Consider the following 26,092-nt stretch of genomic DNA (forward strand, 5'->3'; position numbering starts at 1 on the left):
GAAGCAGATTCAAGCTGAAATGGGTATGGATTAGGAACTAGGTTAGGGTCAGGTTGAAAACATGTTGAGAGATATTATTCTCATTGTTATGTAAAGCAGAGGAAATTCTTGGAAAAAGCCCAGGATCAATCCTAAAATTTCTATTTAATACCCTCAAGGCTGAAGCCCACTCACTGGGTTTTAAAGCACAGCTACAGACTGTTTTCAACACTTACTGGACTTCAAAAGTGATATGCATATGTATAGCCAGGAAAGTGAGATACATAAGGATTTGGGTGAGGAGATGCCTTTTTTATTTTTATATGAAGAAGGTGGAATTCTGGGAAAAAGGCCCAGAATTGCTCCTAAGATTTCCACTGACATGAAATACCCACAAGGCTACAACCAACCCAATGAGTTTTCAAGCACAACCAGAGAAATAACTGATCAACATATTGTTGAGCCTTTCTGGGGCTCAGCAGTTTAGCACAGGGTTTTCTGATTAGCATTTACAGAGCCAGGGAAGTGGACCCACAAGAAAAGCATTTTTGTTAAGATATGTTCTTCATTCGCATTGGGAAACATAAGGCATTCTGGGAAAAAGGCCCAGGATAATGCCTGATTTCTATTAACATGGAATTATTATTATTATTATTATTAACATGTATTTATATAGCGCCAACATATTGCGTAGCACTGTGATATCCTCAAGGCTGCAACAGACCCACTGGGATTTAAAGCACAGCCAGGGCAGTATGCTGTATAGATGTCCAAATACAGACTGTTTTACTCTTATTGGATCTCCTCAGTGCAGTGCATGGTTTTCTGATTAGCATATACTGTAAAGAGCCAGGAATTTGCTGAAAATTGTTGTCTGCTGTTTTGTTACTTAAAGGATGTTGATGCTTGCACTTTTTAATGGCATTAGAGAATGTGTATGGCATCCTTTAAACAACATATAGTTGGCAGGTACGAGTTTATAGAAGGTGCTAACAGTGCAGTCTGGTGTGTGTTCCAGTTTGCAATGTTGGAAAGAATGTTATTGTAGCTTACAAATGGTACCAGACTGACTTTATGCTCTCTGTTCTCTGTTCTATGTAGGGCCACAAACACTATCACACCAGATTGTTCCACACCAATAAAAAAACACTGATTGTTGTATTTTTTCTATGGAAACCATCTGTATAGAGACTATTGGAAAAAAGGCAAAGGTGGTAGTTATAAACAAAACATCAAATGAGGGTGGGCTAGTGATGGACATTATATCAGTAACAGTACCCGATAAACTCCTTATCTGTAGAATAGTTGATGGACTAAAGTGGGGATCCCCTACCTTTTATACACGTGAGCAACATTCAGATGTAGAAAGAGTTGAGGAGCAACACAAGCATGAAAATCGTTCCTATGTGGTGCAAATAAGGGCTGTGGTTGACCATTTGGTAGCCCCATGTGGAATGGCAGACTACAGGAGTCTCTGTTTGGCAGTACAACTGGTTTTTATGCAACCAAAACTGGATTTAAAAAATAAGCACCTGCTTTGAGGCCACTGGGAGCAACATCCAAGGGTTTGGTGAGAAGCATGTTGGTCATGAGCCACTGGTTGAGGATCACTGGTCTAAAGTATCAACCAGCTATTAAAAATCAACTATACCCATTTTTTGCTAGAGCTATACAGTATCTAGTCTTTTTCTAGAACATTTTGAACATTTCAGCCTTTACTGTATAAAACACACCTTTCTCTGCTGCACCTGAAACTTTCTTCCCTCCTATCCTTAAGGGATGTGCTCTAGTTATTTTAAGGCAGTGCGATGAAAAGCTCCCACAAGAACATTAAATTCAGAGCTATATATATTTGTACAGTTTAACCAAATCATTCGTTTAAAAATAAAAGTTGTGGTTATTGCTCTTTCACTTCTTTCACGTCCAAATTGTCTTCTTTACTGTGATCTTGTGTGTCAGGCTCCCCAGCATCTACCCTGTAGAACAGAGGGGTTAAAAGAGGAGGAGCCATGTCCACCTACCTATTTTATCAACCAAGTGCAGGAACTGTTCATGACATCCCTGACCCTAAAAGGGAAAACCTCCCAACCAGTGGCATAGTCTACAGTTACTGGGATTTCTTTAGACAGTACTTACAAGCAGGTAATGCTGTAGCATTTTCAGAGTTTCTGATTATCTGTTGAGCTTTCATGAATGATATACACCAAAGGAATATTGTAGTTCATTGTAGTACATAGAAACACAGTCACACCTTCTTTAAATTGATTTATCAGGGAACTGTAATAAAAATAAAATGAATCAAAGTATGACAACCAATCAGATACTAGTTATCAAATAGGTGCCAGTAAACGCAACCTGCTCATGGGTTGCTAGGGTCAAGCAGCACTGTTTATTACGTTACTCCCACATGTGCTTTCATAAAACAGCATCTCTTTTTAACATCTATAAAGTCATATTATATTTCAGCTGGCAACTTATATACAATGATCCCCAACCAGTGGCTTGCAAACAACATGTTGCTCACCAACCCCTTGGGCTCTGAATTATATGTTGGATATTGTGGGGACAGACTGGTAACACCTTTATTCAAATGTGCTTGAACTCTAGGACTAATGTCATATGCGACATCATTTAACCAATGGCCAATGAAAAAGTCTTTGATAGTCTCCTGCAGCTCACATACATCCGAATGAGAAATGCTTGGTACAGTACAGCCATCAACACTTTGTGGCACAAAAATGCTGTCCGTATGGGATTTCACCCTAAATACACCATTGCCGAATTCCATTCTCTTATATATATAAGTAGATTCTGTGAGGGCAAGCTATTTTATCAATCTTATCTTCTTGTACAGTATCTGTCCACCATCCGTTGAACCATGTTCCATCATCTCTAGGTATTATGTAAAGAATGTTCTAGGTGTATTAGTTGAAGCAGGGATTTAGGATGAGATTTGGCTTCAGAAAGGCTTAAGCTTTCAGGCCAAAGTGGATAGAGAAAATATGCCAGGGCTCAGTTTGCCTTTCAAAAATAATTATAAAAAATGAGGTGTAGTTCCACACTTTAGCCAAAATATGTTGTACGTGAGTTGTACGAGCGCAGGCAAGTTTTCTCTCTTTGTGTACAAGCTGGTCAACTCCAGAATGTGGGTTAGACCGAGCGCTGGGACAATGGTGTCTACGGCAGCTGGTCAATGACAAAGCGTGAGTTAGACCGAGCGCTGACGATTTCTTTCTGCAAATTGGATAGATGTCCATCAAATCAGAGGGTGGCTAAGGGACAGCCTGAGTTATATAACTTCTCCAAGTTGCTCACCAACCCCTTGGATGTTGCTCCCAGTGGCCTCAAAGCAGGAGCTTATTTTTGAATTCCAGGCTTGGAGGCAAGTTTTGGTTGCATAAAAACAGGTTTATGGCAAACAGTCCACATAGGGGGAAATAAATTATCAATCACAACACTTAAGTGGCACCCCAGGAACTTTTTTATACTTGTGTTGCTCCCCAACTCTTTTTACATTTGAAAGTGGCTCATGGGTAAAAAAGGTTAGGGACCCCTAATATTTGTTAAATACTACAGGTTTCATCATGTTGAAACTAGTGTGTGCAGCTAAGCACCATGGCTTGTGAATTCCTGTTAGATTAGATATGTCTTCCTGCCCTGCTCTTTCAGCTTTCTCTATGACCCTGGAAACTATATTCCACTGACCTCGCAGCGTAACTTCAGGAGGTTAATTGCTGGACATTCACACTATTATCTGAGACGTTGTTAGGGATGCGTGTCAAGAATAAACAGAGTCTGGCAGTAAGGTATAAAACAATCCTATCTGTCCTCCAGTGGTTGATAAAATAGAGGTATGTGGCCTTTTCTCCCAGATGTCAACTCAGTAATTGTTTTCATTGTGTGACAGTTCACAAAAGGAGACACAAGAGATGAGCTTCTCAGTGACCACATCTTGCAAACAAATCAATATTGGGGGACACATGTAGACTTTATGAATAACTTTGAAAAACTGCTGAGAGAAATGAAGGCATCTTATTCACTCCTTGACATGACAAAAATAGCAGCCGCAATCTAAAGAAAGCTCTTGAAAGGTTCCACTTTGCATCTGATATAAAAGCAGCGTTTGCCATATTGTTCACTGCAGCATGCTGTGCTCATGTACCCCTCAGTTACTCTGTTTCTTCCTTAATAATAACCCAATCCTCAAGATGTCACTTCATCAAGTAACAACAACTTGGGTGGCTGATAAAGTGTTTTTTTGTCAAGATAATGCTCATTGAACCTTACAACAACATCAGTGATTTTGAATCTGACAAAGCATATATCCTATTTTATATATATATGTAAAATAATATAATAATATAATATAAACAAACTAAATGGAATGCACAATCATTAGTGTCTCTGAAGCCTGGGTGCTTGTCCAAAGAGTATGTAGACAAATGCAAGGATTGACAGCACTCCGAGAAAATACAGCAAGTCAATAGTTCAAATGAAAGTGGAGATTTATTGGTGGTCCAACGTTTCGGCTCCACACAGGGGCCTTCGTCAGGGAAAGGCCCCTGTGCCGAGCCGAACATTGGACCACCAGTGCTGTCAATCCTTGCATTTGTGTATGTGTATATATATATATATATATATATATATATATATAAATTCCAAGGATGCCAGCACTCACGGAAAACTAAATAAATGTGCCTGGGTGCGCGATCATTAAATGGATTATACAAAACAAAAAAAGGGATCAGCACTCACAGGTCTTAAAAAACTAATAATTTATTGAAGAACTATGGACTAACGTTTCGGCCCTTCCAGAGCCTTTCTCAAAGTACCAAACAGATTGTGAAAGTTGTTTAAATACACATACTGGCAGGAAAAAACAGCAAGGTTACGTGTCCGTGTCGTCATATGGTAAGCGACTATCATTTACAAAACTCATTTACAAAAATATATATATACAATTAAACTACTGGTACTTTCAGCCAAAATCAATCATATTCTTCTAAGCTTGATCATCACCTTTTTATGTTGAGTATGAGTTAGTTCCTTCTAGTGACAATCTTGTATTTCTTGGGAGTTTAGGGGTCATCACCACTATAGAGAGGACAAATATTAAAGGGCATGTAAAGGCAAAAAAAATAAAATCCCATCTTTACTATATACCTACTTTATACCTACTTTACCTATACTTTAATTAAAAAATGTGTACCGTTTTTATAAGAAACGTGACTGTATGTAGTGAAATTCTCCCTTCATTTACTGCTGTGGATAGGAATTGTCAGATGGTCCCTAACTGCTGAGCAGGGAAACAATCATACTTATGAACAGCAGGGGGAGCCCCCGCCTTACTTCCCAGCCATGCAGAACTCAAGCAGCTTTGTTTGTGACCATCCCTAAGCAGCCCAGACCACACTGAGCATGTGCACAGTCTTGGTCTTGCAAAGATGTTTAATAAAGTTACAAGATGGTGACCCCCTGTAGCCAACTTTGAAAGCATAAATTATTTGTTTGATTAGGCTTGTGGTGCAGTAAGTTCATGTTTATATTTAGTTTACAAAATAGACTTTACATGCCCTTTAAATACCATGGCCTCCTTAGTGTGTGAAGTGTCCTGTCCCACCAGGATACCAGGAAAACTCTTCCATGTCAGTGGACCCTCCTGCTCCTAACCATTTGACCTATTTAATGATCATTCTCTATTTCATTCTCTATATTCTGTATTTCTGTATAGCAACAAAGAGGAGAAATACATAGAAGAATAGATTATTGCAGGGGTCCCCAACCTTTTTTTACACATGAGCAACATTTATATGTTGTAAAGAGTTGGGGATCAACTAATCTATGAAAATGTTCCTGGGTGGTGCAAAATAAGGGCTATGATTGGTTATTTGGTAGCCCCTATGCAGACTTCCAGCCTACAGGAGTCCCTGTTTGGCAGTACACCCAGTTTCTATACAACAAAAACTTGCCTCCAATCCAGGAATTCAATAATAATCACCTGCTTTGAGGCCACTGGGAACAACATCCAAGGGGTAGTTGAGCAACATGAGCTACTGGTTGGAGATCACTGGATTATACGGTGTAAAGAAAAGATACTAGGTGAATCAAAGGAGTGGAGTTCAACTAGTTTGAAGAGTAGGCCTATGGTCTAAGGTTTTTGGGTGGGTCCCTGGTATCCCAGTCCGACATTGGGTGTATTACCGACTTTAATATTACAAATGGCTACTGTATGACCTTATTGTTTTATACAGTTTAATTTGCCACAGAACTGTACAACTGTACCTCTTTTGGATAACCAAAATCTGGTGTGACTGTAGCACATTTATTTCATCATGTACATATAGGGGATCACTGATTAAGTCTGAATTGGAACTGGGGCATCAATTCCATGCCCCAGTTGTTTGATCAGTGCAGTCTGGATATTCCTAGTTGAGGAACTAAATGGACCTATAGTTGCCTATCTTTACAATACTTCCGTAAGCAATTTTAGGCATTAAACTCCTACTGTGAACTGCCCTTGATCTGTTTAAACCTCATATCTTTTCTGGCAGTGCCCATAAGAAGGCACCTGTCTATTTCTGGACACAAAATGTAAGTACAGGCTGTACTTTTGCTTCAAGAAGCATTGATGCTGCATTTTATTCATTAGCATATTATTTCCTTGGGACATAAAATAATAGACGAGTAATTCGGTAATTAGGTTTGTTTGTTTAATGCTTATTGTTTGGAGATTTTGAAAAACCACTAGAGGCGAGCAAAATCAAAGCAAGATGAAGCGTTTAATCTATTTGGTTATGAAAGACCTTTGGAAGAAATGAAAATATGCCAGTGCTCAAGTGAGAGGTAAACATTATGTAAAGGCCTTTCAATTAAAGGGAATCCAGAGTCATAAGAAGTCTTTTCACCATGCATGGATAAGTGGTGAAACTTTTCTCAGCCCACTGACTTTGATGTATTTGGAGTGAGAAAAAACTTGGGAAAAAAGCAAATTTTTGCCATTTTACAATTTTTTTTGTAAAACAGGGCTTTCCGGATAAAACTAATTTTTGCACCTTAGCACAGCTAGGGGATCTGTTATCCGGAAACCCGTTATCCAGAAAGCTCCAAAAAATGATTTCCTTTTTCTCTGTAATAATAAAACAGTGCCTTGTATTTGATCCAAAATATATTGGAGGCAAAACCAGCCAATGTTCATCTGATTTTCTAGTAGACCAAAGGTATGAAGATCCAAATTTCAGAAAGATCCCTTATCCGGAAAACCCCAGGTCCCGAGCATTCTGGATAACAGGTCCCATACCTGTATATAGTGCTCCCTACATCCTAAATGTTCTTTGAGGCCAAAGAAATGTCTATTATTCTGTATATACAGCAGCATAATAATGAAAGCAATTAGTTGTGGAAGATGAAGTTGCCCATTAGGACCTGCAGCTCCAATTCTTTCTCTATAATAGAAAACGAATGTTTTTCCTCTAGAAAAAAAAAAGTTGCTTCATAACATTTCTAGGCATTTTTCATTACAAACAAGTCTTTGTTTTTGTTATTCCTTTTGTTCTAAATTATATTATATATAGACATGCAATTAAATAAAATGGTTGGGGGTGACAATTTGTTACTTGTTAAGCTTTTACCCTGTGCCGTTGTACCTCTGCTTTAAAAAACAAACGGGTCTAGGATATTTTGCTGCAGAGCACATTTGCACTAATTTCTCTTTAAAAAACATTTTAACAAATTTTACAGACAGAATGAAAACTGTCAGTTTAATATGAATCAGGTTAGATCAGCTGAGATGCCCAGTTTGCAAATGTGTCCCTGTTCCCCCGCATTACCATTTCTTGGTCTAATTACACTGCACGGCATTGATAAATGTTTTCTGTACATGATCCTACATCCAAGTCTCTATTTATATACTGAGTAGCCAACAAGGATAGATCTTGTAGAGAAGATGAATATAGAAGCAGCAGTTTGAAAGAGGAGGGGATAGACAAGTGGGGGCTTACATGGAGGAGGTTGCATGGTTTAGTCCAATTAGAAGACATCTTATTGGATATAAAATAGCTTCCCAATGTACAACTGCTGGTTCATAGAGGGTTCATTTTAAACAGATAGGGGCAGAAAACTTCGACCATCGAATTGAAAAACGTCGAATTCGAATATCGAATTCGAAGTTTTTTCACCGAATTTGGCAATACTACGATCGAATAAAAATCGTTCGATCGATGATTAAATTCTTCGAATCGAACGATTTGGGCGGTTTTAGCGTACGATCGAAGGATTTTTATTTGATGTGTAAAGACTTAGAAAAAGTTTGTAGAAGGTCCCCGTAGGCTAACATAGCACTTCAGCAGGTTTAAGTTGGCGAAGTATTGAAGTCCAAGTTTTTTTAAAGAGACAGTACTTCGATTATCGAACGGTTGAATATTCGAACGATTTTTACTTCGAAACGAAGTCAAAGTAAATTTGAAGTCGTTATATCCTATTCGATGGTTGAAGTATCCAAAAAATTACTTCGAATTTCGAATTTTTTTACTTCGAAAATTCCCTCGTATTCACTTCGACCCTTGATAAATCTGCCCCGTAGAGTCATTTTCTCACTTACTTAAACTCTATTGCTTTGCACCATAACTTCAGGCCAGTTATTAGACTCATTATGACCGAGTTTCAGAGTGATAAACTTTTTACTCTTGTTTTGTTTTAATGGGCCAGCTCTATTGATTGCTCATATAATCCATTTTCTCCAGTTGCAGATTAATGACATGTGGGACCCTAGGCTACACCCACACAGGGCCCCCTCTTAGGCTACAAATAGGTTCAGATGCACTCAGGTCCAGGCCAGCAAGCACCCAAGCTCTTTAATCTGGGCCAGGTTTGCACCTTGCCTACTTTCTTCTCCCAACGTGTGCACTTGACCAGACCTAGTAGAGCAAATAAATATATTAAAAGAAAAGAAACTAGAAATGGGCCCCTGATCACACTGAACCCCTAGGATATAGGGTAGCCTGTGCATTAATCTGCCCCTGGCTTTCTCTATACTATTGTGCTCCATATTTCTTCATTTATAATTCTGCTGCTGTGACTATGTGCTCACCAAGACTATCCTCAATATGAAGGCTATATCCTCCAACCTGGAAGAATGTACTGTATCACAGTGGATTCGGGGCAGACCAAGTTCGGCCGAGGACATATTTTTTGGTAGATTCCGCCAATACCTAGTATAAAAATCACCACTAACTTCCTATCATTTGTCTATACTCATACCCAAGTAGGATAATTTGACACCAGTTCACTCGACCTCCAGTGTCTTCTTTTGAGATGCTCTATACTATGAAGGATATAAAAATCATAAAATGATGTATTAATCTATAGTCTTTGCAGATGTGATTATGTCTCATCTAAGGTAAATGCACTTTGTGATGTCGTCCCGTCACCCATTCATATATTTAATTTATTTGCTTTTCATAGCTATGAATGCATTTCATTAAGCAGAAACATAATGATTGCTGTAAGTGGTAAAAGTATAGTGATAATTAGGGGTCATTTTCAAGCCAAAGGGATAGAAAGATGAGGGGACACAAAAGGCAAATGTGTGTGATGAAATAGGCAACAAGAAATATACTTTGCTGGCCAGAAAGTCATATTTATGGTATTGAATAGGGAGCATTAGGCTCATCTGTGGGTTAAAATAAAAATTAGGTAAAAAAATATACATAAGTAGAACGGCCATAGAGTAAGAGAGACTGGTAACGCCGTCATTCAAATGTGCTTGAACTCTAGGACTGTCACACGGGGCATCATTTAACCAGTGACCCATGAAAAAGTCTTGGATAGTCTCCTGCAGCTCACATATACCTGAATGAGAAATACAGGCTTCAACACTTTGTGGCACTTCTCCCTATGGGATATCACCCTAAATACAACGCTGCTGAGTTCAATATAAGTGGATTCAGTGAGGGCAAGATGTTTTATCAGTCTTATCTACTTGTATCTGTCCACATCAATTGAACCATGTGCCCCCATCTCTAGATATTATTTAAAGAATGTTCTAGGTGTATTAGCTGAGGCAGGGTTTTTTGAATAGTGATGGGTGAATCGCATTGAAGTCAATGGGCGTCAAAATCATTTTGACAAACGACAATTGTTGACGCGAGCAACAATTTTTATACGCGCGATTATTTTGTCCAAATGCATTAAAGTCAATGGGCGTCCGAATCATTTTGACATGCGTCAATTTTTATGCATGCAACAATTATGACGCACAAAAGTTCATCGCGAATCCATGCCTGGCAAATTTATTCGCCAATTTAGAATGAGAAGTCTTTTGGCTTAAGGCTTTTTTTAAGAAGATTTCAGTCCAAGTTGGATGGATGTCCATCAAGTCTAAAGACGGCTAAGTGACAGATTGATTTATATAACTTCTCCAAGTTGCTCACCAACTTCTTGGATGTTGCTGTCAGTGGCCTGAAAGCAGGAGCTTATTTTTGAATTCATTGTTTGGTGGCAAATTTTAGTTGCATAAAAACCAGGTGTACTGCCAAAACGGGCTTCTTGTAGGCTGCCAGTCCACACAGGGGCTGCTAAATGGCCAATCACAGCACTTATTTTGCACCAACCAGGAACATTTTTCATGCTTGTGTTGCTCCCCAACTCTTTTTACATCTGTATGTTGCTCATGGGCAAAAAAGGTTGGGGACCTGTGCTATTGGTATTTATAAACTTGTTACACATCCTGGAATGCAGTAATGTTTTTTTGCACCAATAATAATAATAATAAATAATGTCACCAATTCCTGAACGCACTGCGGAGTAAAATAATCAGCATGACCTCTGCCTACTCTAGTTATATAAATGACTGGATGGTAGTTTTTGGCTCCTGGAGGACAATGACTCCTTGAAGTCTACAGATGACATTTAATTGATTTAATACAGAACAGTGTAGTAACCCCCATTTAAAAGGATTAATAGAGACAGGCACAAAGGCACTATATGTAGAATATCCCAATCTACAAATGATGCATAAATACTAACCCGACTGACCCTACATGAACCCTACAGTATTTAGCCATAGAGCTGAAAGTCAAGGTTCAGGAGCCCATACAGTTAAATCTAGCTGAGCTCATAATCTGCGCAGTTTTGAATCCCCCCCTCAATCTAATAATTATTATAAGCTGAATTTGTATCTCAGCGTTGTCTCTTACAGGTATACTTTAATCTTATCAAGCACACATGGATGATTTCATAGCATTTATTATGAATACAATTTTCCTCCAGCTACTCGGGGAAATTGATTATCTTTCACTGGTACAACTCAAACACGCAGGTTCTCTGATCTCATCTAACAGCATTTCTGATTTCCCAGCTGAAATAAAATAAAACAAGGCGTTGAACAGATAGCAAAGTGATTTATTTCCAAATGATAAAACTATTTACATTTTTGCAGAACGATTTGCAGACAAGTTTGTCACTTTAAATCCTTTTACCGCCGGATGATTTTTGCCCTTCATTTGTGTTAACTGAAAGCTGAATAATGAACATTTTTTTCACTTGATGGGGATTCCTGGGTGGTATTTTTAATTTACCTAGGAAAACAATGTAAAGGTTCATTTACAACAGCGCAGTGTGCAAAGTGCAATTTTGCCCACAAAATCTACAAGTTTTTTACCCATCATGCACTCCCTTTACTTTGGACCCACCATGCAGTTCAGGGGTTCAGTTCAGTTCAGTTTTCACAATTAATGAACAGTCGTTATCCAGAAAGTGCCAAATTATGGGAAGGCCGTCTCCCATAGACTCAATTTTAACCAAATAATCCAAATTTAAAAAAAAGATTTCCTTTTTCTCTGTAATAATAAAACAGTAACTTGTACTTGATCCCAACTAATATATCCTTAATCCTTATTGGAAGCAAAACCAGCCTATTGGGTTTATTTAATGTTTACATTTTAGCCAGTGAAGAAATGCCACATACCTCCACTGCCTCTTCTCATTGATATGAATGGAAGCCATCTGTCATGAGCTGAGGGTGTGCTGCTATTGGTTATCTTGTGAGTTTTTTTATTGGCCAAAAATGTGCTTAAAATATAATTTTATGATTATAATCCATCTTGAAAAACTATAACACACACCCACTAAAATACTGTGCATGGCTCATGATATTAAAACACAGATATATACATATATAGATATAGAAAATAGCGACACTCACAGGACTTCTCTGATGCAAGAAAAATAATTATTTATTGATATTCAACGTTTCGATGCCTCACAGGGATCTTCGTCAGGAGAAAACAAGACAAAAAACAGTATATAGTAAGTACATAACATTACATTATATAGTAATATCCATGAAACACATATGAAGGGTCTCTCGTTTGCCTATTATTGTCGGTGGATAAATTCATGTGAAATCCATTAACACCTACTAAATTCGTATGCCTTCTAATATATATCCTCCCTTGTTGTCCTTTCAGGTATCCTATGTGAAAGCTATTGACATCTGGATGGCCGTGTGCCTTTTGTTTGTGTTTGCTGCTCTCTTGGAATATGCAGCCGTGAATTTCGTCTCAAGGCAGCATAAGGAATTCTTAAGGCTCCGCAGGAGGCAGAAAAGACAAGGCAAGGTAGGGCTAATGGTCACAGAATCTTATTCAATATGTTCAATGTGCTCTATGCTATTTTTAAAGTGTTTTTTGCACCAAATGCAACCAGTGTGGTTTGAAGGGCTGCATTGTGTGCCAGTGGCATAAAGATTCTCCCCACTGGAGTCAGTCATAACCTTGTAGTCAGTGACTGCTTGAAGCATCTTGTAATTAAAGGGAACCTCGAGGCACTGGGAAGGCTTTGCTGGCAATTTTGGTTTAGAGCAGCTTTTCCTAGGTTTCTCTACAGCTGTGTAGGAGCTGTGTAGGGCCTTTGTGCCCTAAAACATCTGGAAAAAACAATGTGGGCCTCTCTGCACATATAAGCAACGATTAAAGGGATACTGTAATGATTTGAATGATGTAGATTTTATTTCTAAATTGTTTACACTGCAATTCACTCTACCATATAAAATGTAATTCCTGAACCAACAAATATTTTTTTTTAACTTATACTTATATTGCCTGGGCATGTGCTTTCAGAAAGAGCCCGGACTTCATGATGGAACTGCTTTCAGATAAGTTATTGTTTCTCCTACTGAAGGAGTTTCAGTGGGACCTGGATTTTTACTATTGACAGCTGTTCTTATATCTAATAGGGAGCTGTTATCTTGTGTCAGGGAGCTGCTATCTGGTTACCTTTCCATTGTTCTGCTGATGGGCTGCTGGGGGGGGAAGGGAGGGGTGACATGACTCCAACCTGCATCGCAGCAGTAAATAGTGACTGAAGTTCAGCAAGGCACGAGTTACATGACCGAGGACACCTAGGAAACTGAAAACATGTCTAGCCCTGTGTCAGATTTCAAAATTAAACATAAAATAATCTGTTTGCTCTTTTGTAAAACAAATTTCAGTGCAGAAATCTGGTGGAGCAGCACTAGTAACGGATGCGTTTTGAAAAAAACATGTTTTCCCATGACAGAATCCCTTTAAGAACAGATGAGCAGCCATTTTTCTCTATACACGTATCTATAAGACTTTTATAGCCAGGCGCTACATATTAATGTGACTTACAGAACAGCAGACATAGACCAATGGATAAAACTGAATGTTTTAGTTTAGTACTAGGAGAAAGGCCTTCTCCCATAGACTCCATTTTATCCAAATTTCTAAAAGTGATTTCCTTTTTTCTCTGTAAGTATAAAACAGTAGCTTGTTATTGATCCCAAATAAGATATAATGAATCCTTATTGGAAGCACAACCAGCCTATTGGGTTTATTTCATGTTTACATGATTTTCTAGTAGACTTAAGGCAGTGATCCCCAACCAGTAGCTCGTGAGCAACAAGTTGCTCCCCAAAACCTTGGATGTTGCTCCCAGTGGCCTCAAAGCAGGAGCTTATTTTTGAATTTCAGGCTTGGAGGCAAGTTTTGGTTGTATAAAAACCAGATGTGCTGCCAAATAGAGACTCCTGTAGACTGCCAATCCACAAATCCCAATAGCCAATCACAATCCTTATTGGCACCACCAAGGAACATTTTTAATGCTTGTGTTGCTCCCCAAATCTTTTTTCATCTGAATGTTGCTCGCGGGTGAAAAAGGTTGGGGACCCCTGACTTAAGGTATGAAGACCCAAATTACAGTAGAATCCATTATCCAAAAAAAACCCAGGTCCCAAGCTTTCTGGATAAAAGGTCCCATAACTGTATAACCATAAAAAGTCTCAGCAATCATAGTATTTGCCATTGTTTTTATTATCCATGTTCGGAGGGGATGGACAACAATTTTAAACGCAAAGAACATGACTTCAGCCTTTTTATAGGCACAGTATGCAAATATATAGAATGCGACATATGTAGCTGAAGTTATGCACCAGGACATACCAGTAATGTACAGGTCCCAGTTCCGTGCCCTACATGCTTCCATATACCCACTGGCTTGTTTTGACCTTTATGCAGCTTATTTATGCTGCATTATTTACCAGCAGCTCAGCATAGATAGAGTCTCTGTTAGTCAATTGGGCGAGTTCCTAATTCACAGGGACAATTGTTAGCAGCTATGAAGATGGCTTCCATTTTATTTCTTGGTGACACTGACTATTTTCAGAAACGTTACCAACTTTTGCACATTAACGGGGGAATGTAATAAAAGTCGGTAATGGAAAAACTATTTGCAATGCGAAAAGTTATGCCTTTACGCGAGCAAATTTAATATCGTTTTAGCTTCCACTTCCGACAGTGGAATTTATGCGAATTTTATAGTTTGTGCCAATACGAAGTGAAAGTAATAAAACGTCTTACTGAAAAAGTCGTTAGTGCGCAATTAAAATTCGCAATGCAACACCAGTTAAAGGAACAATATTACATTACGAGATATGGATTTTTATTCTTATTGGTGCGAATTGTTTTGCTCTTTGCGACTTTTATTACATTCCCCCGATAGACTTAAAAAGACTTCAATATAGAGTGTATTCTTTTTGCAGAGATGTAAACTCTACGGTTGTGTCGCTACTGCCAGGCTACGACTGCTTTTACCTGCCAATTGGCTGAGCATGCAAAGCTCTAATCTACAGGTCAAAATAGTCAGTGTATTCTCCAGGGGTCACATCGCATGAAAAGGTTCTGAAATGCATATAGCACTTGTTATATTTTCTTCTTTTCAAACCCATAAATGACATGTTTTCCAACTTTTATTGACTGTTTCATAATTTTGCATTATGCTAATTACACAGTATGGATCCTCCGCTGTCTATGGTTATACAAACAACTGTGCTGAAGTGAAGTGGAAGAAGGAACATTAGTAGACAAAGAAGTCTTTCTGTCAATAAATCAGCAGGTGCAGCTACATGTTTTTAACGGTTGCAAGAAAAATGTATTAGAGACTGTCATATATGGGGAAGGATAGATAAGGAAACTTGACCGGGAGTAAAAGGAGTAAAATAAAGATTTAATCAGAACATTAACAACTCTTGATCGAAAGGGAAGTTTCCGTTAAGCATCATTTTCTATTTTTGAAATGTTGGGCAAACCATCTTATTTGCTTCTCTGTAATCAAGAATATCATTTTATTACCTGGTTGTTAGAATAAAAAGGTTCTAGCAAACATAGACTAGATTCCTTGTGAGGCTGATTTCTATCTGTGGCCTTCAACCCCTAGTAGGGTCCAGGTTCCTCACAATGAAATAGCTGTTTCAATGTCAAACTGAGATGCAAAAATGAATATATGAAGGTATAGGACCTACGGTATTATACAGAATGTTTGGGATCTGGGGTTTTCTGGATTAGGCATTGTTCCATAATTTCGGATCAACGCACCTCTAAGGGCACCTGTTGGGCAAAAATATTTTCCCCAATCAAAGGTGCAGGCTAATAGAGCCCACACTTGAGTTGGAGGTAACAGTACTTTTTTTAAATAAAATTGCCCCCCCCGCCAGCGCTAGGACACCCTGACCTAGAGGGAGCCATGTTGTGCGGAACACATGCACATAATGAGCTTCTGACGTCAAGTGCATGCGCATAATGAACAAGTTGCAGCATTTGCTCATTATGCGCATGTGTGTGCCCCAACATGGCCGCTCGAACCAGGAGCTCCGTCTTGGTGTTTGGATAAACTACTGTTACCCTCAGCCTTTATTAGCTAACACCTTTGGTTGGGGAAAATATTTTTGCCCCAACAGGTGCCCTTTAAAGGGGTGGTTCACCTTTAAGTTAACTTGTAGTATATTATAGAGTGGCTAATTCTATGCAACTTTTTAATTGGACTTCTTTTCTTTATTTATAGTTTTTTGAAATAATTTCCTTTTTCTTCTGACTCTTTCCAGCTTTCAAATGGGGGTCACTGACCCCATCTAAACAAACAAATGTTCTGTAAGGCTACAAATGTATTGTTATTGCTGCTTTTTATTACTCCTCTTTCTATTCAGGCCTCTCCTATTCATATTCCTGTCTCTTATTCAAATCAATGCATAGTGTCTCACGTAAAACATCTATTTGTGCAAATCATCCATGACAATATATACATCACATTGATTCATTTAAAACCGTTTAGCATATCACATCACAAGAAAGTGTCCCCCCTGGTCTGCCTACCTCATGTCAGCCACTCCCTCCTGACGCGTTTCGTGCTATTGGACGCTTCATCAGATCCTCATGCTCAATAGTGCAAAACGCGTCAAGAGGGTTGATTTGCACAAATACAATTTTTAAGTGAGACACTGTGCATGTCTTAAATTTATATGTAACACGTGGGCCAGTGCACATCGCTCACTATACGATAGCACATACCCCAAATATAAATTGTTTCTCTTATTCAAATGAATGCATGGTTGCTAGGATCATTTAAACCATAGTAACCAGACTGCTGAAATTGAAAATTGTCTTGGCATACCACTCACTACATCATACTAAAGGTTCATTTAAAGGTGAACAACCCCTTTAAGTCTGTTAAAAATCCTTTAAATAATAAATACACTCAACTGGATATGTTTTGCACCAATATTGATTCATGCAGCTTAGTTAGGATCAATTTAAATGTGCTGTGTTGTTATTATTACAGTGGAAAAGGGAATCTTTTTTTAAAAAAAATAGAATTACTAGATTAAAATGAAGTATGGAAGCTGACCTTCCCTTAATGTGGAGCTTTCTGGATTAGGGATCCCATACCTGTAATAAAGTCCAAAACAACATACAAAGGATAATTGTAAAATGCACCACCTTGAAATGTTATTGTATTCCTTGAAATTCAGAATTTTAGTGTTTGGTAGGATTTCCAGTGTTTGGCCCTCTAGTTCTTGTTGAAACATGCAATGAGTTGTAGTTCAACATCTGAAGGCCCAGGTTTGTCCAGGGGCCCAACATCTGTCAATGGCCCAATTAATTCTACATATACCAATATATAATTCTGATTTCTTCTGACCTGCCTCTCAGAACTGGAAGTCTCACGTTGGATATCCCCGGTGTAATACAAGATGTTATGGCTGTAATGAACATCACAGTCACTGCTCAGATTTCTTCTATATCCTGAGCTATACAGTAACTGCTCTCAGTTTGGCTTCCATGTTTAATGAAAACAAAGCTCTCTGGTGAATATAATCATTTCCTATTTTGGATTTTTTTGCTGTCTGACATGATGTGCTCAGCTCGAGTAGAATTAATGTGCAGGTCCCAGATCATTCAGATTGGATGCAATGAAAAAAAAAAAAAAATCAGATCTATTTATAGCCGAGCAATGTCTCTGCATAAGGATTAGAACAGAGAAAATGAGATATTGCACATTGCTGCACACACAATAAGCTTACACCCTGCTGTCCTAAAGCGCAAGCTGTAGTCAACTAAAATATAGGTTTTTCTGCATTGTTTTTCTAAATGAGAGGTCGTGATATAATAATAGAAAAAACGTTTTTATTATGACATATATAATGAGGTTAGTTTTGGTAAAAAAAAGAGCACATTTTTTAAAGTTAATGTCAGATGTCCCAAAACACTAAGGGGGTTATTTACTTTTTGGTCTTTTTATTAAACCAAGCTCAACCAACTCCCATCCAAGCTTTTGTCTTATTTATTAACAAAATAACTTGAAAAAGCCAGGTCGAGAAAAGACTAGATAAAATCAGACGAAAATTCAAGTTTTCGTATTTGACACCAAAATCACTTGGTTTTTGCCGGTTATCATCCCAAAACCCCATATTTTTGGGATTATTGGACGAAACCCAGAGCAGATCAGAAGGGACATCTGCCATCGACTGCTACATGATCTCAGCAGTTTTGAGATGGCTGATTTTCAGATTCAGCAGCTTCAGGGTATAATAAATATTAAAAATTCAATTTTTTTCTATAAAAAACTCGACCAGAAAAAAATCGAGGTTTAGTAAATAACCCCTAACTGAAGGCAAATTTTTTTATTTGCTGGTTATTAGTAGGAATCCTCTCTGAAGTTGGGACACTGTACCATGTAATTGTCCTGCTGAATTTTGACTTTTATTGCAGCCCTAGACAGGCCATGGATGAAAGTTCTTCTGATGGCCACAGCCCATAACATATTGACTGTGGATTGAAGGGGTGGGGTGGGTCACCTAAGTTAAAGAATGTTAAAGAATGGCTAATTCTAAGCAACTTTTCAATTCACCTTCTTTATTATAGTTTTTAATTTAATTTAAATTTTCTTCTGACATTTTCCATATTTTAAATGGGGGTCAATGACCCCATCTAAAAACTCTGTAAGGCTACATCTTTATTGTTATTGCTACTTTTTATTAGGCCCTCTCCTATTCATATTCCAGTCTCTTATTCATATCAATGCCTGGTTGCTAGGGTAATTGTGATCCTAGCAACTCGATTGCTGAAATTGCAACCTGGGGAGCTGCTGAATAAAAAGGTAAATAACTCAAACACAAATAATAAAAAATGAGAAAAACAATTACAAATTGTCTCAGAATATCACTCTCTGGGGCAAATTCACTAAGCGCCGAAGCGCCTAACGCTAGCGTGAATTCGCTAGCGTTGGGCATTTTCGTTACTTCGCAAATTCACTAACTGACGCTGGCGTAACTTCGCTAATGTTACTTCGCACCCTTACGCCTGGCGAATTTGCGCAACGGATGTAACTAGGCAAATTCACTAACGTGCGCATTGTTCTGAACGCTACCTTTTACGCTAGAATTCCTCCGCCACCTCAGACCAGGCGAAGCGCAATAGAGTAGATAGGGATTGCTTCAAAAAAAGTTAACATTTTTTCTAAGTCCCGAAAAACACTGGCGTTTTTTCTCTATTATGGGTGATAGGCTGAAAATGATTTTTTTTGGGGCTCCCCTCCTTCCCCCCTAAACTTCCTAACTCATGGCAACTTAACTATACAGTGGGCACATGTGTAGGGCAAAATAAAAATTTTATTTGCTGTTTTGAAGGTTTCCCAGGCTTGTGTAGTTCTGCTACGAATACTTCCATTGGAAATTGAATTTGGCGCCGTATGCAAATTAACCATCACTAGCGTAACTTCGCTTCGCTTGGTGAATTAACGCTAGCACTACATCGCAACCTTATGCTACCCCTGAGCGCAACTTCGGATTTTAGTGAATTTGCGGAGCGCTGGCGAAAATACGCCTGGCGAAGTGCGGCGAACTATGATTCTTAGTGAATGTCCCACTCTGTGTCATACTAAAAGTTAGTTTAAAGGTGAACAACCCCTTTAAAAACAATAGGAGGGCTATAGTAGCCAGTCGGAGCCAAAGGTTGAATTAAAGCTCTCACTTATCATGGGGGGAGGGGGACGAGATGCAGAGAGGAGGGCTCCCTAGATGAATTGCACAGAAGCTATACTTGCCATTGGGCATGGAACAGGCCTGGCATGAGGAATGGTGTAAGAAGGAGGCTTGACATGGGGGACTGTGCAGGGAAAAAAGCAACTGAAACAATACACAAATCTGATCAGTATGAAAAATGTGTGACATGCAGTTATAAGGAAAAAGGGATGTGCAGCTGTGTGTATAATGTAGTGCTGAAAGGTTGCAAGTATTAGATTTATTTGAATAAAGGATGTCCTAAATGTCCACTGTAAATGACAGTTGCAGCTTAGGCAACGCTTAGTGCAAGCCGAGCCAGCAACATCTTTATAGATTTGGGGTAAAAATAAAATATAAAATAATCAATGAATAAATAATTGTTACCTGTCTCCATCTGTATTTGCTGCTGCTGGTTCCTTGCCAATGTTCATGCATTTCCAAATAGCCTCTAACTACGGCAACAGAATATCTTATTCGCCAGTATAGATGTTGTTTAGTGTAAACCTTCTTTTATCCTCATTTTCAGTTGACTAGTTCTTCCAGTTGGCGTCCACCGCAGGGATACAGATGGTACCTTCCTGTGCTAATGGCAAAGTTAGATTGAGAAAATGTGTGGACATGCAGTATTCTTCCCCTTGCCTGCCTGAAGGCCTCCAGAAATGCCATTCAAATGTCAGCCATTCCCATTATGTCATCAACCTCAAAACTCCATTCTTTGGACACAGCATTTCAGAAATAGTGAAGGACATTCAAATGGTCACTTTGGTAGAAGAATTAGCAAAGTTAGTTTGATTCTAAACAAAACAGGAAGAACAAACTACAGTAAAATATAACAGAGCAGAACGTTACAACAGTAAAAGGAAACCCTGAATCCATATAAATAGGATTATTGCACATAATCGGCATCATATGTTTGCAAGCCATATCATTCAGAAAAACAAATTAAATACGACTTCATGCGATTTTAATCCATATATCTATATAAGACTGGTTCTCCTTGTTATTGATTTAGTCACTATGGTAAATACACTTGTCCGAGTCTCAACTTAATCTAAGAGGCCAACGGAGAATTAAGTGGAGTTCAGGCCGACCAGATTCTGAGATGACAGAACAACAAATCAATTTTGAGACGGTGACTGAAAGCCAAAAGTAGGATTGATGACGTATTTTGTGTTGGCAAATGTATGATCCTAGTAGCAAGAATTGTACAAGAGTCTTTACTGAGCAAGGTCGAGAAAAGAGAATAACGTGGCCCTATCCAAATTCTACAGCACTGAGAACCAGTTTGCTTGGGTGAAGTCTTAGGGGCAAATTCACTAAGATTCGTAGTTGCGCCACACTTCGCCAGTCGTATTTTCGCCAGCGCTACGCAAATTCACTAAAATCCGAAGTTGCGCTCAGGGGAAGCGTAAGGTTGCGAAGTTGCACTAGCGTTAATTCGCCAAGCAAAGCGAAGTTCCGCTAGCAATGCTTAATTTGCATACGGCGCCAAATTGAAGTTACAATGGGGGTATATGTAGCAGCACTACACAAGCCTGGGAAACCTTCAAAACAGCAAATAAAATGTTTATTTTGCCCTACACATGTGCCCACTGTATAGTTAAGGTGCCATGAGTTAGGAAATGTAGGGGGGAAGGAGGGGAGCCCCAAAAAAATTTTTGATCTTTTTCAGCCTATCACCCATAAAAAAAGAAAAAACGCCAGCGTGTTTTGGGACTTAGAATTTTTTTTTACTTTTTTTGAAGCAATCCCTATCTACTCTATTGCGCTTCGCCTGGTCTGAGCTGGCGAAGGAAGTCTGGCGTAAAAGGTAGCGTTCAGAAAAATGCGCGCGTCAGTGAATTTGCGTAGTTACGTCCGTTGCGCAAATTCGCCAGGGTGCAAAGTAACACTAGTGAATTTACACCAGTGTCCGCGAATTAACGAAAATGCACTACGTTGGCGAATTAACGCTAGCGTTAGGCGCTTCGTCCTTTAGTGAATTTGCCCCTTAGTGTTATAAGAAGCGGCCCTTTTTCTATGAAAGAAAACTCTTTATGAATGCTTAAACATCAGATTTTTAAAATGAGAAAACTTTAAAAAAAAATTGTATTTTTTTATTTGTATTTTTATGGAGAAGGAAAGACTGCATTTATTGGGGGTGTAAAAAGTTAGGCATCCCCAAGGGATTGTATTTACTTACCTGAAACTCCTATCAGCAGAAAACTGCACCAGTCCAGGGGTTCTTCCACTGAGCACCACAGAGCGATGGCTTCCTTCTTCTTCTTTCGCATGCCCAACTTTAACGAAGAAGTCAGCTATTCTGTTCTACTGCTCATACGTCTGCTCCGGGAAATTTAAAGAAAGAAGAATAAGGAAGCCGATTCCTCCATGGTGCTCGCTGGAAGAACTCTAGGCCGGTGCAGTTTTCTGTTGATAGAAGCACCGGCCCGGGTTTCAGGTAAGTATATACTATCATTTGGGGGTGTCTAACTTTTGGCACCCCCAAGTATATAGGCCTTTCCTTCTCCTTTAAATAATGTTCTTATCTTGGTCTTACATTGGTACATTGTGCTCCCACTAGCGCTAGCACTTAAGCACGTGATGACGTATAAAGGCATTCTCCACCCAAGTAGAACCATTCTGTATATTCCAATCATCCTTGTGTGACATTAACCTGCAGGTTTTTTTTTATATTTTGTTATTGTACATTTTTATTTACACTTTTGCAGTACGGTAGAAGAGAATGTCACGAAGGGCAGCCATCGGGGAGGAATAGCTGTTACTGAACTGAAATATGACTTTTTTTTGTGCTTATGTCTGTTTTCCATTTTTCCATATTTTTTATTTGAACATTATTTCTTTCATGTTTTTTTTGCATGCTTTCTCCAAATGTGTCATTTTTCATTTACTCATTTTACTGTTCTTCCATTTTTTTGCTGCCACTATCTGTTATGACAATCTGGGGACAGACTGTACTCATTGGGAATGAAAGCGTGGAGTCCATGCGGCGCATGAATGGATTGCGGAGTACAGATTCCTCAGCATACGGAACTCTGAACCAAATCTACAATCCAAGCTTAAGGGTAAAAAAAAAACAGACTGTGATCTTTGAGAATACAAAAAAAAAACAAAAAAACAAAATGAGTTTGGGGTAAAAATTGATGATAGCACATACGATTCTTTTGGGTAGTACAAAAACGACAACAAAAAAGGAACATGGAAACGTATTATCGGTGTTTGAGATCATTCTAGATGAGCACAGGTGAGCTTGTCCCTCCAGTAAATCACAGAGTAAATATCAAACAGAGAAATGTGTGCTTATTATTTCTTAAGCATGGGAGTCTTGCTGTAGAGACTATTTGCCCATTCTTTTAGGTGATTAAAGTGATTTTTAAGCTTTTTGGTTGATTGGATATCTTAGAATAAAAACCATATCTAACATGCAGCACACTTGAAAAATGCTTAACATTAGTATTTGGTAAAGCTTCATGACTCTCAATTTTTTGCAATCCAAATTTTTTTGCAATCGTGAATTTGATTTGAGTTTTTCAGGTTTTCCTAATTTTTTGGAGAGCTTGTAAAACCATGGAAAATGATCAGTAGAATACAAATTCAATGCATTTGCATGGTTTAATTAGATCAAATTGAATTTTTATAAATAAGCTTCCCCATTGACTTTTTCTAACCACTTGTGCAAATTTTAATTTCCAAATTTAGAATTGAAGCTAGTCAATAATAATAATAATAATGATACAGAGACAGGCAGTGCTAGAAAGCCAATACGCTAGTTTGTTTGCCTCTTTCTGTTGGTTTATTTGGCTTGCATACAATCTAAGTACACTTACAGTAGGGGTCTATTGATCAACCTGAGTAAAGTGATTTTTGAAGAAAAAAATGTATCTAAAATAAACTTCCTATTTGCACTGTATTTTTCCTTCTTCATGATGTTAGACTGTCTATCACGATGCCTGAAATCATCCATTAACAAAATAACTACTTGGTGACTTGGTGTATTTAAAAAGGTGACTATTTTCTTTTATGTCATCTGATTGCCATAATTTAGGCTGTTGTTTTACACCCCTTCTAACATGCCACAATTCATTCATGTCAAAGGGAAAAATTCAGACAGCAAGAAAATGATAGAGCAAGAAGCAGTGTAAAAAAACGACATATGGGGCAGATTTACTAAGCTCGAGTGAATAATTCGAATGAAAAAATATTCGAATTTCAAAGTAATTTTTTGGGTACTTCAACCATCGAATAGGTCAAATTCGATCTAATTGAATGATTCGAACGATTCGAAGTCAAAATAGTTTGACCATTCGATAATCAAAGTACTGTCTCTTTAAAAAAAACTTCGACTTCATACTTCGCCACTTTAAACCTACCAAAGTCCAATGTTAGCCTATGGGGACCTTCCCCAGCACTTTTCTCCGTTTTTTTGGGTCTAATAAAAATCCATTGATCGATCGGTTAAAATAGTTCGAATCGTTAAATTCAAACGATTTCATCGTTCGATTCGAACGATTTTTATTTGATCGAAGCTTTTGCGCTTAAAATCCTTCAAATTTGATATTCGAATTCGAAGGATTTTACTTCGAGGGTCGAATTCGAGGGTTTTTTAACCCTCGAAATTCGACCCTTGATAAATCTGCCCCATGGTGTATCCGATTGCCATTTTATTAACACAGTTTACCCTGAAAAACATTGGGCCAGATTTGATTCAGTGAAAAAAAGAATTATCACCTGAAAACTCAGTTTGAGATGCGATTCAATTCAGTAAAACTTATCTCACGATTTATCACGTGAAAACTCTATTGAGGTCTATTGACGTCTATGGGAAAAAACTGGAACTGAATTAGGAGAAAAGAGCTTTTATGTGATAAACCATGAATCAGGCCCATAATCTGGAAACCCATTGTAATTTTTTGACAGGCATGCCCAGACCAAATGACACGTACTGATTAATTCATACAATCCACAATTGCTGCGTATTCAGACAATTTCTCACCTGCATTGAATCATAATGGGACATCTAAGAAGTGAAGACCATGATTTTAGTTACCTGTGCTAAAAGTAATTGATGCAAACAGTGACATCTATTTACTCAATTCAACAGCTGCTGTTAATATTTGTATTTATAAAGCTATGGGACCTGTTTATCAGAATGCTTTGGACCTCGGGTTTTTCTGGATAAGGGATCTTTCTGTAATTTGGATCTCCATACATAAATACTCATTAAAACATTAAATAAACCCATTAGGGTCGTTCTGCTTCCAATAAGGATTAATTATATCTAAGTTGGGATCAAGTACAAGCTACTGTTTTATTATTACAGAGAAAAAAAATTGGAATATTTGGATAAAATGGTGGGAGAGGGCCTTCGGAGCTTTCTGAATAATGGGTTTCTGGATAACGGATCCCATCCCTGTATTGCGGGATATATATTTACCCTTAGAGGTCTCCTGATAAAATGATTAAAACACCATAACCTGGCTTCATTCTGACTTGTTAATGTACGTGATTGCATTTAGTCCTGTTCATGCAGCATAAATGAATTCATAAACACTTGTTCTCGGGAGCAAAGCCCGGAGTCATTGTACATGAATATAAAAGTCTATAGGTACAGCACATATTTTCATTAAGCCTCTTCTGTTGGAATGTTAGAGTCAAACTCTAATCTGAAGCCATTCCTCCCACATTTTCCCCTCCGGGATTAATGTAAACTTACATATCACTGAAAATCCACTTATTACATTGTACTGAGGCTTCAACTTGTAAATGTATTTTTACCTATATAAGTGTCGACTTCTGTACAATAATCTTAGTAGTCATGCACAGTTTTCCTATTATAAGGTTATTAGATATAAACCCAGCCGAGCTCATGTGCTGCGCCGCAGTTCTACCGACAGCTGGAAGTTCTTTGTTTAACGTACACTAAGGGGCATATTTATTATGCTGTGCAAAACGAATTTCGCCAAAAAAAAAAAAAAAAACAGTGTAAAAAGCTGTGTAAAATAAATGGCAAATGTATCAAGGTATGTGTAATTTTACGCCAGATTTGCTGCGGTTATATTACATTGCTTTCGTCTGAAGCCATTTTTTACACGGCAAAGTCTGGCTACGTGTGGTCAGGGCCGCTCCGGCCATGAGGCAAGGTGAGAATCTTGCCTCAGGCGGCACGGAGCGGCCAGTTACCAGGGGCGGCAAAAAGCCGCCTCTGGTAACTTTAAGAGCTGAATTTCCGTTTTTTAAAACGGAAATTCGGCTCTTCTAGCGCAG

At 38.4% G+C, this 26,092-nt stretch overlaps 1 protein-coding gene across 5 annotated transcripts in view; it reads left to right on the forward strand.

The window, feature by feature from the left end:
* The window catches only part of glra2.L (glycine receptor alpha 2 L homeolog), a 124,099-nt gene that overhangs the window by 79,895 nt on the left and 18,112 nt on the right, over window positions 1-26,092 (forward strand). For 3 of the 5 annotated variants that reach the window (XM_041581624.1, XM_018246018.2, XM_041581628.1), the window contains 2 exons: window positions 12,444-12,593; window positions 22,780-22,893. In XM_041581624.1, the coding sequence (XP_041437558.1) occupies window positions 12,444-12,593; window positions 22,780-22,893 (264 nt within the window). The remainder of the gene's footprint in view (window positions 1-12,443; window positions 12,594-22,779; window positions 22,894-26,092) is intronic. The other 2 variants (XM_041581626.1, XM_041581625.1) reach the window with 1 other exon arrangement.

The sequence above is a fragment of the Xenopus laevis genome, chromosome 2L (assembly GCF_017654675.1).
Source record: "Xenopus laevis strain J_2021 chromosome 2L, Xenopus_laevis_v10.1, whole genome shotgun sequence".
Lineage (NCBI taxonomy): Eukaryota > Metazoa > Chordata > Amphibia > Anura > Pipidae > Xenopus > Xenopus laevis.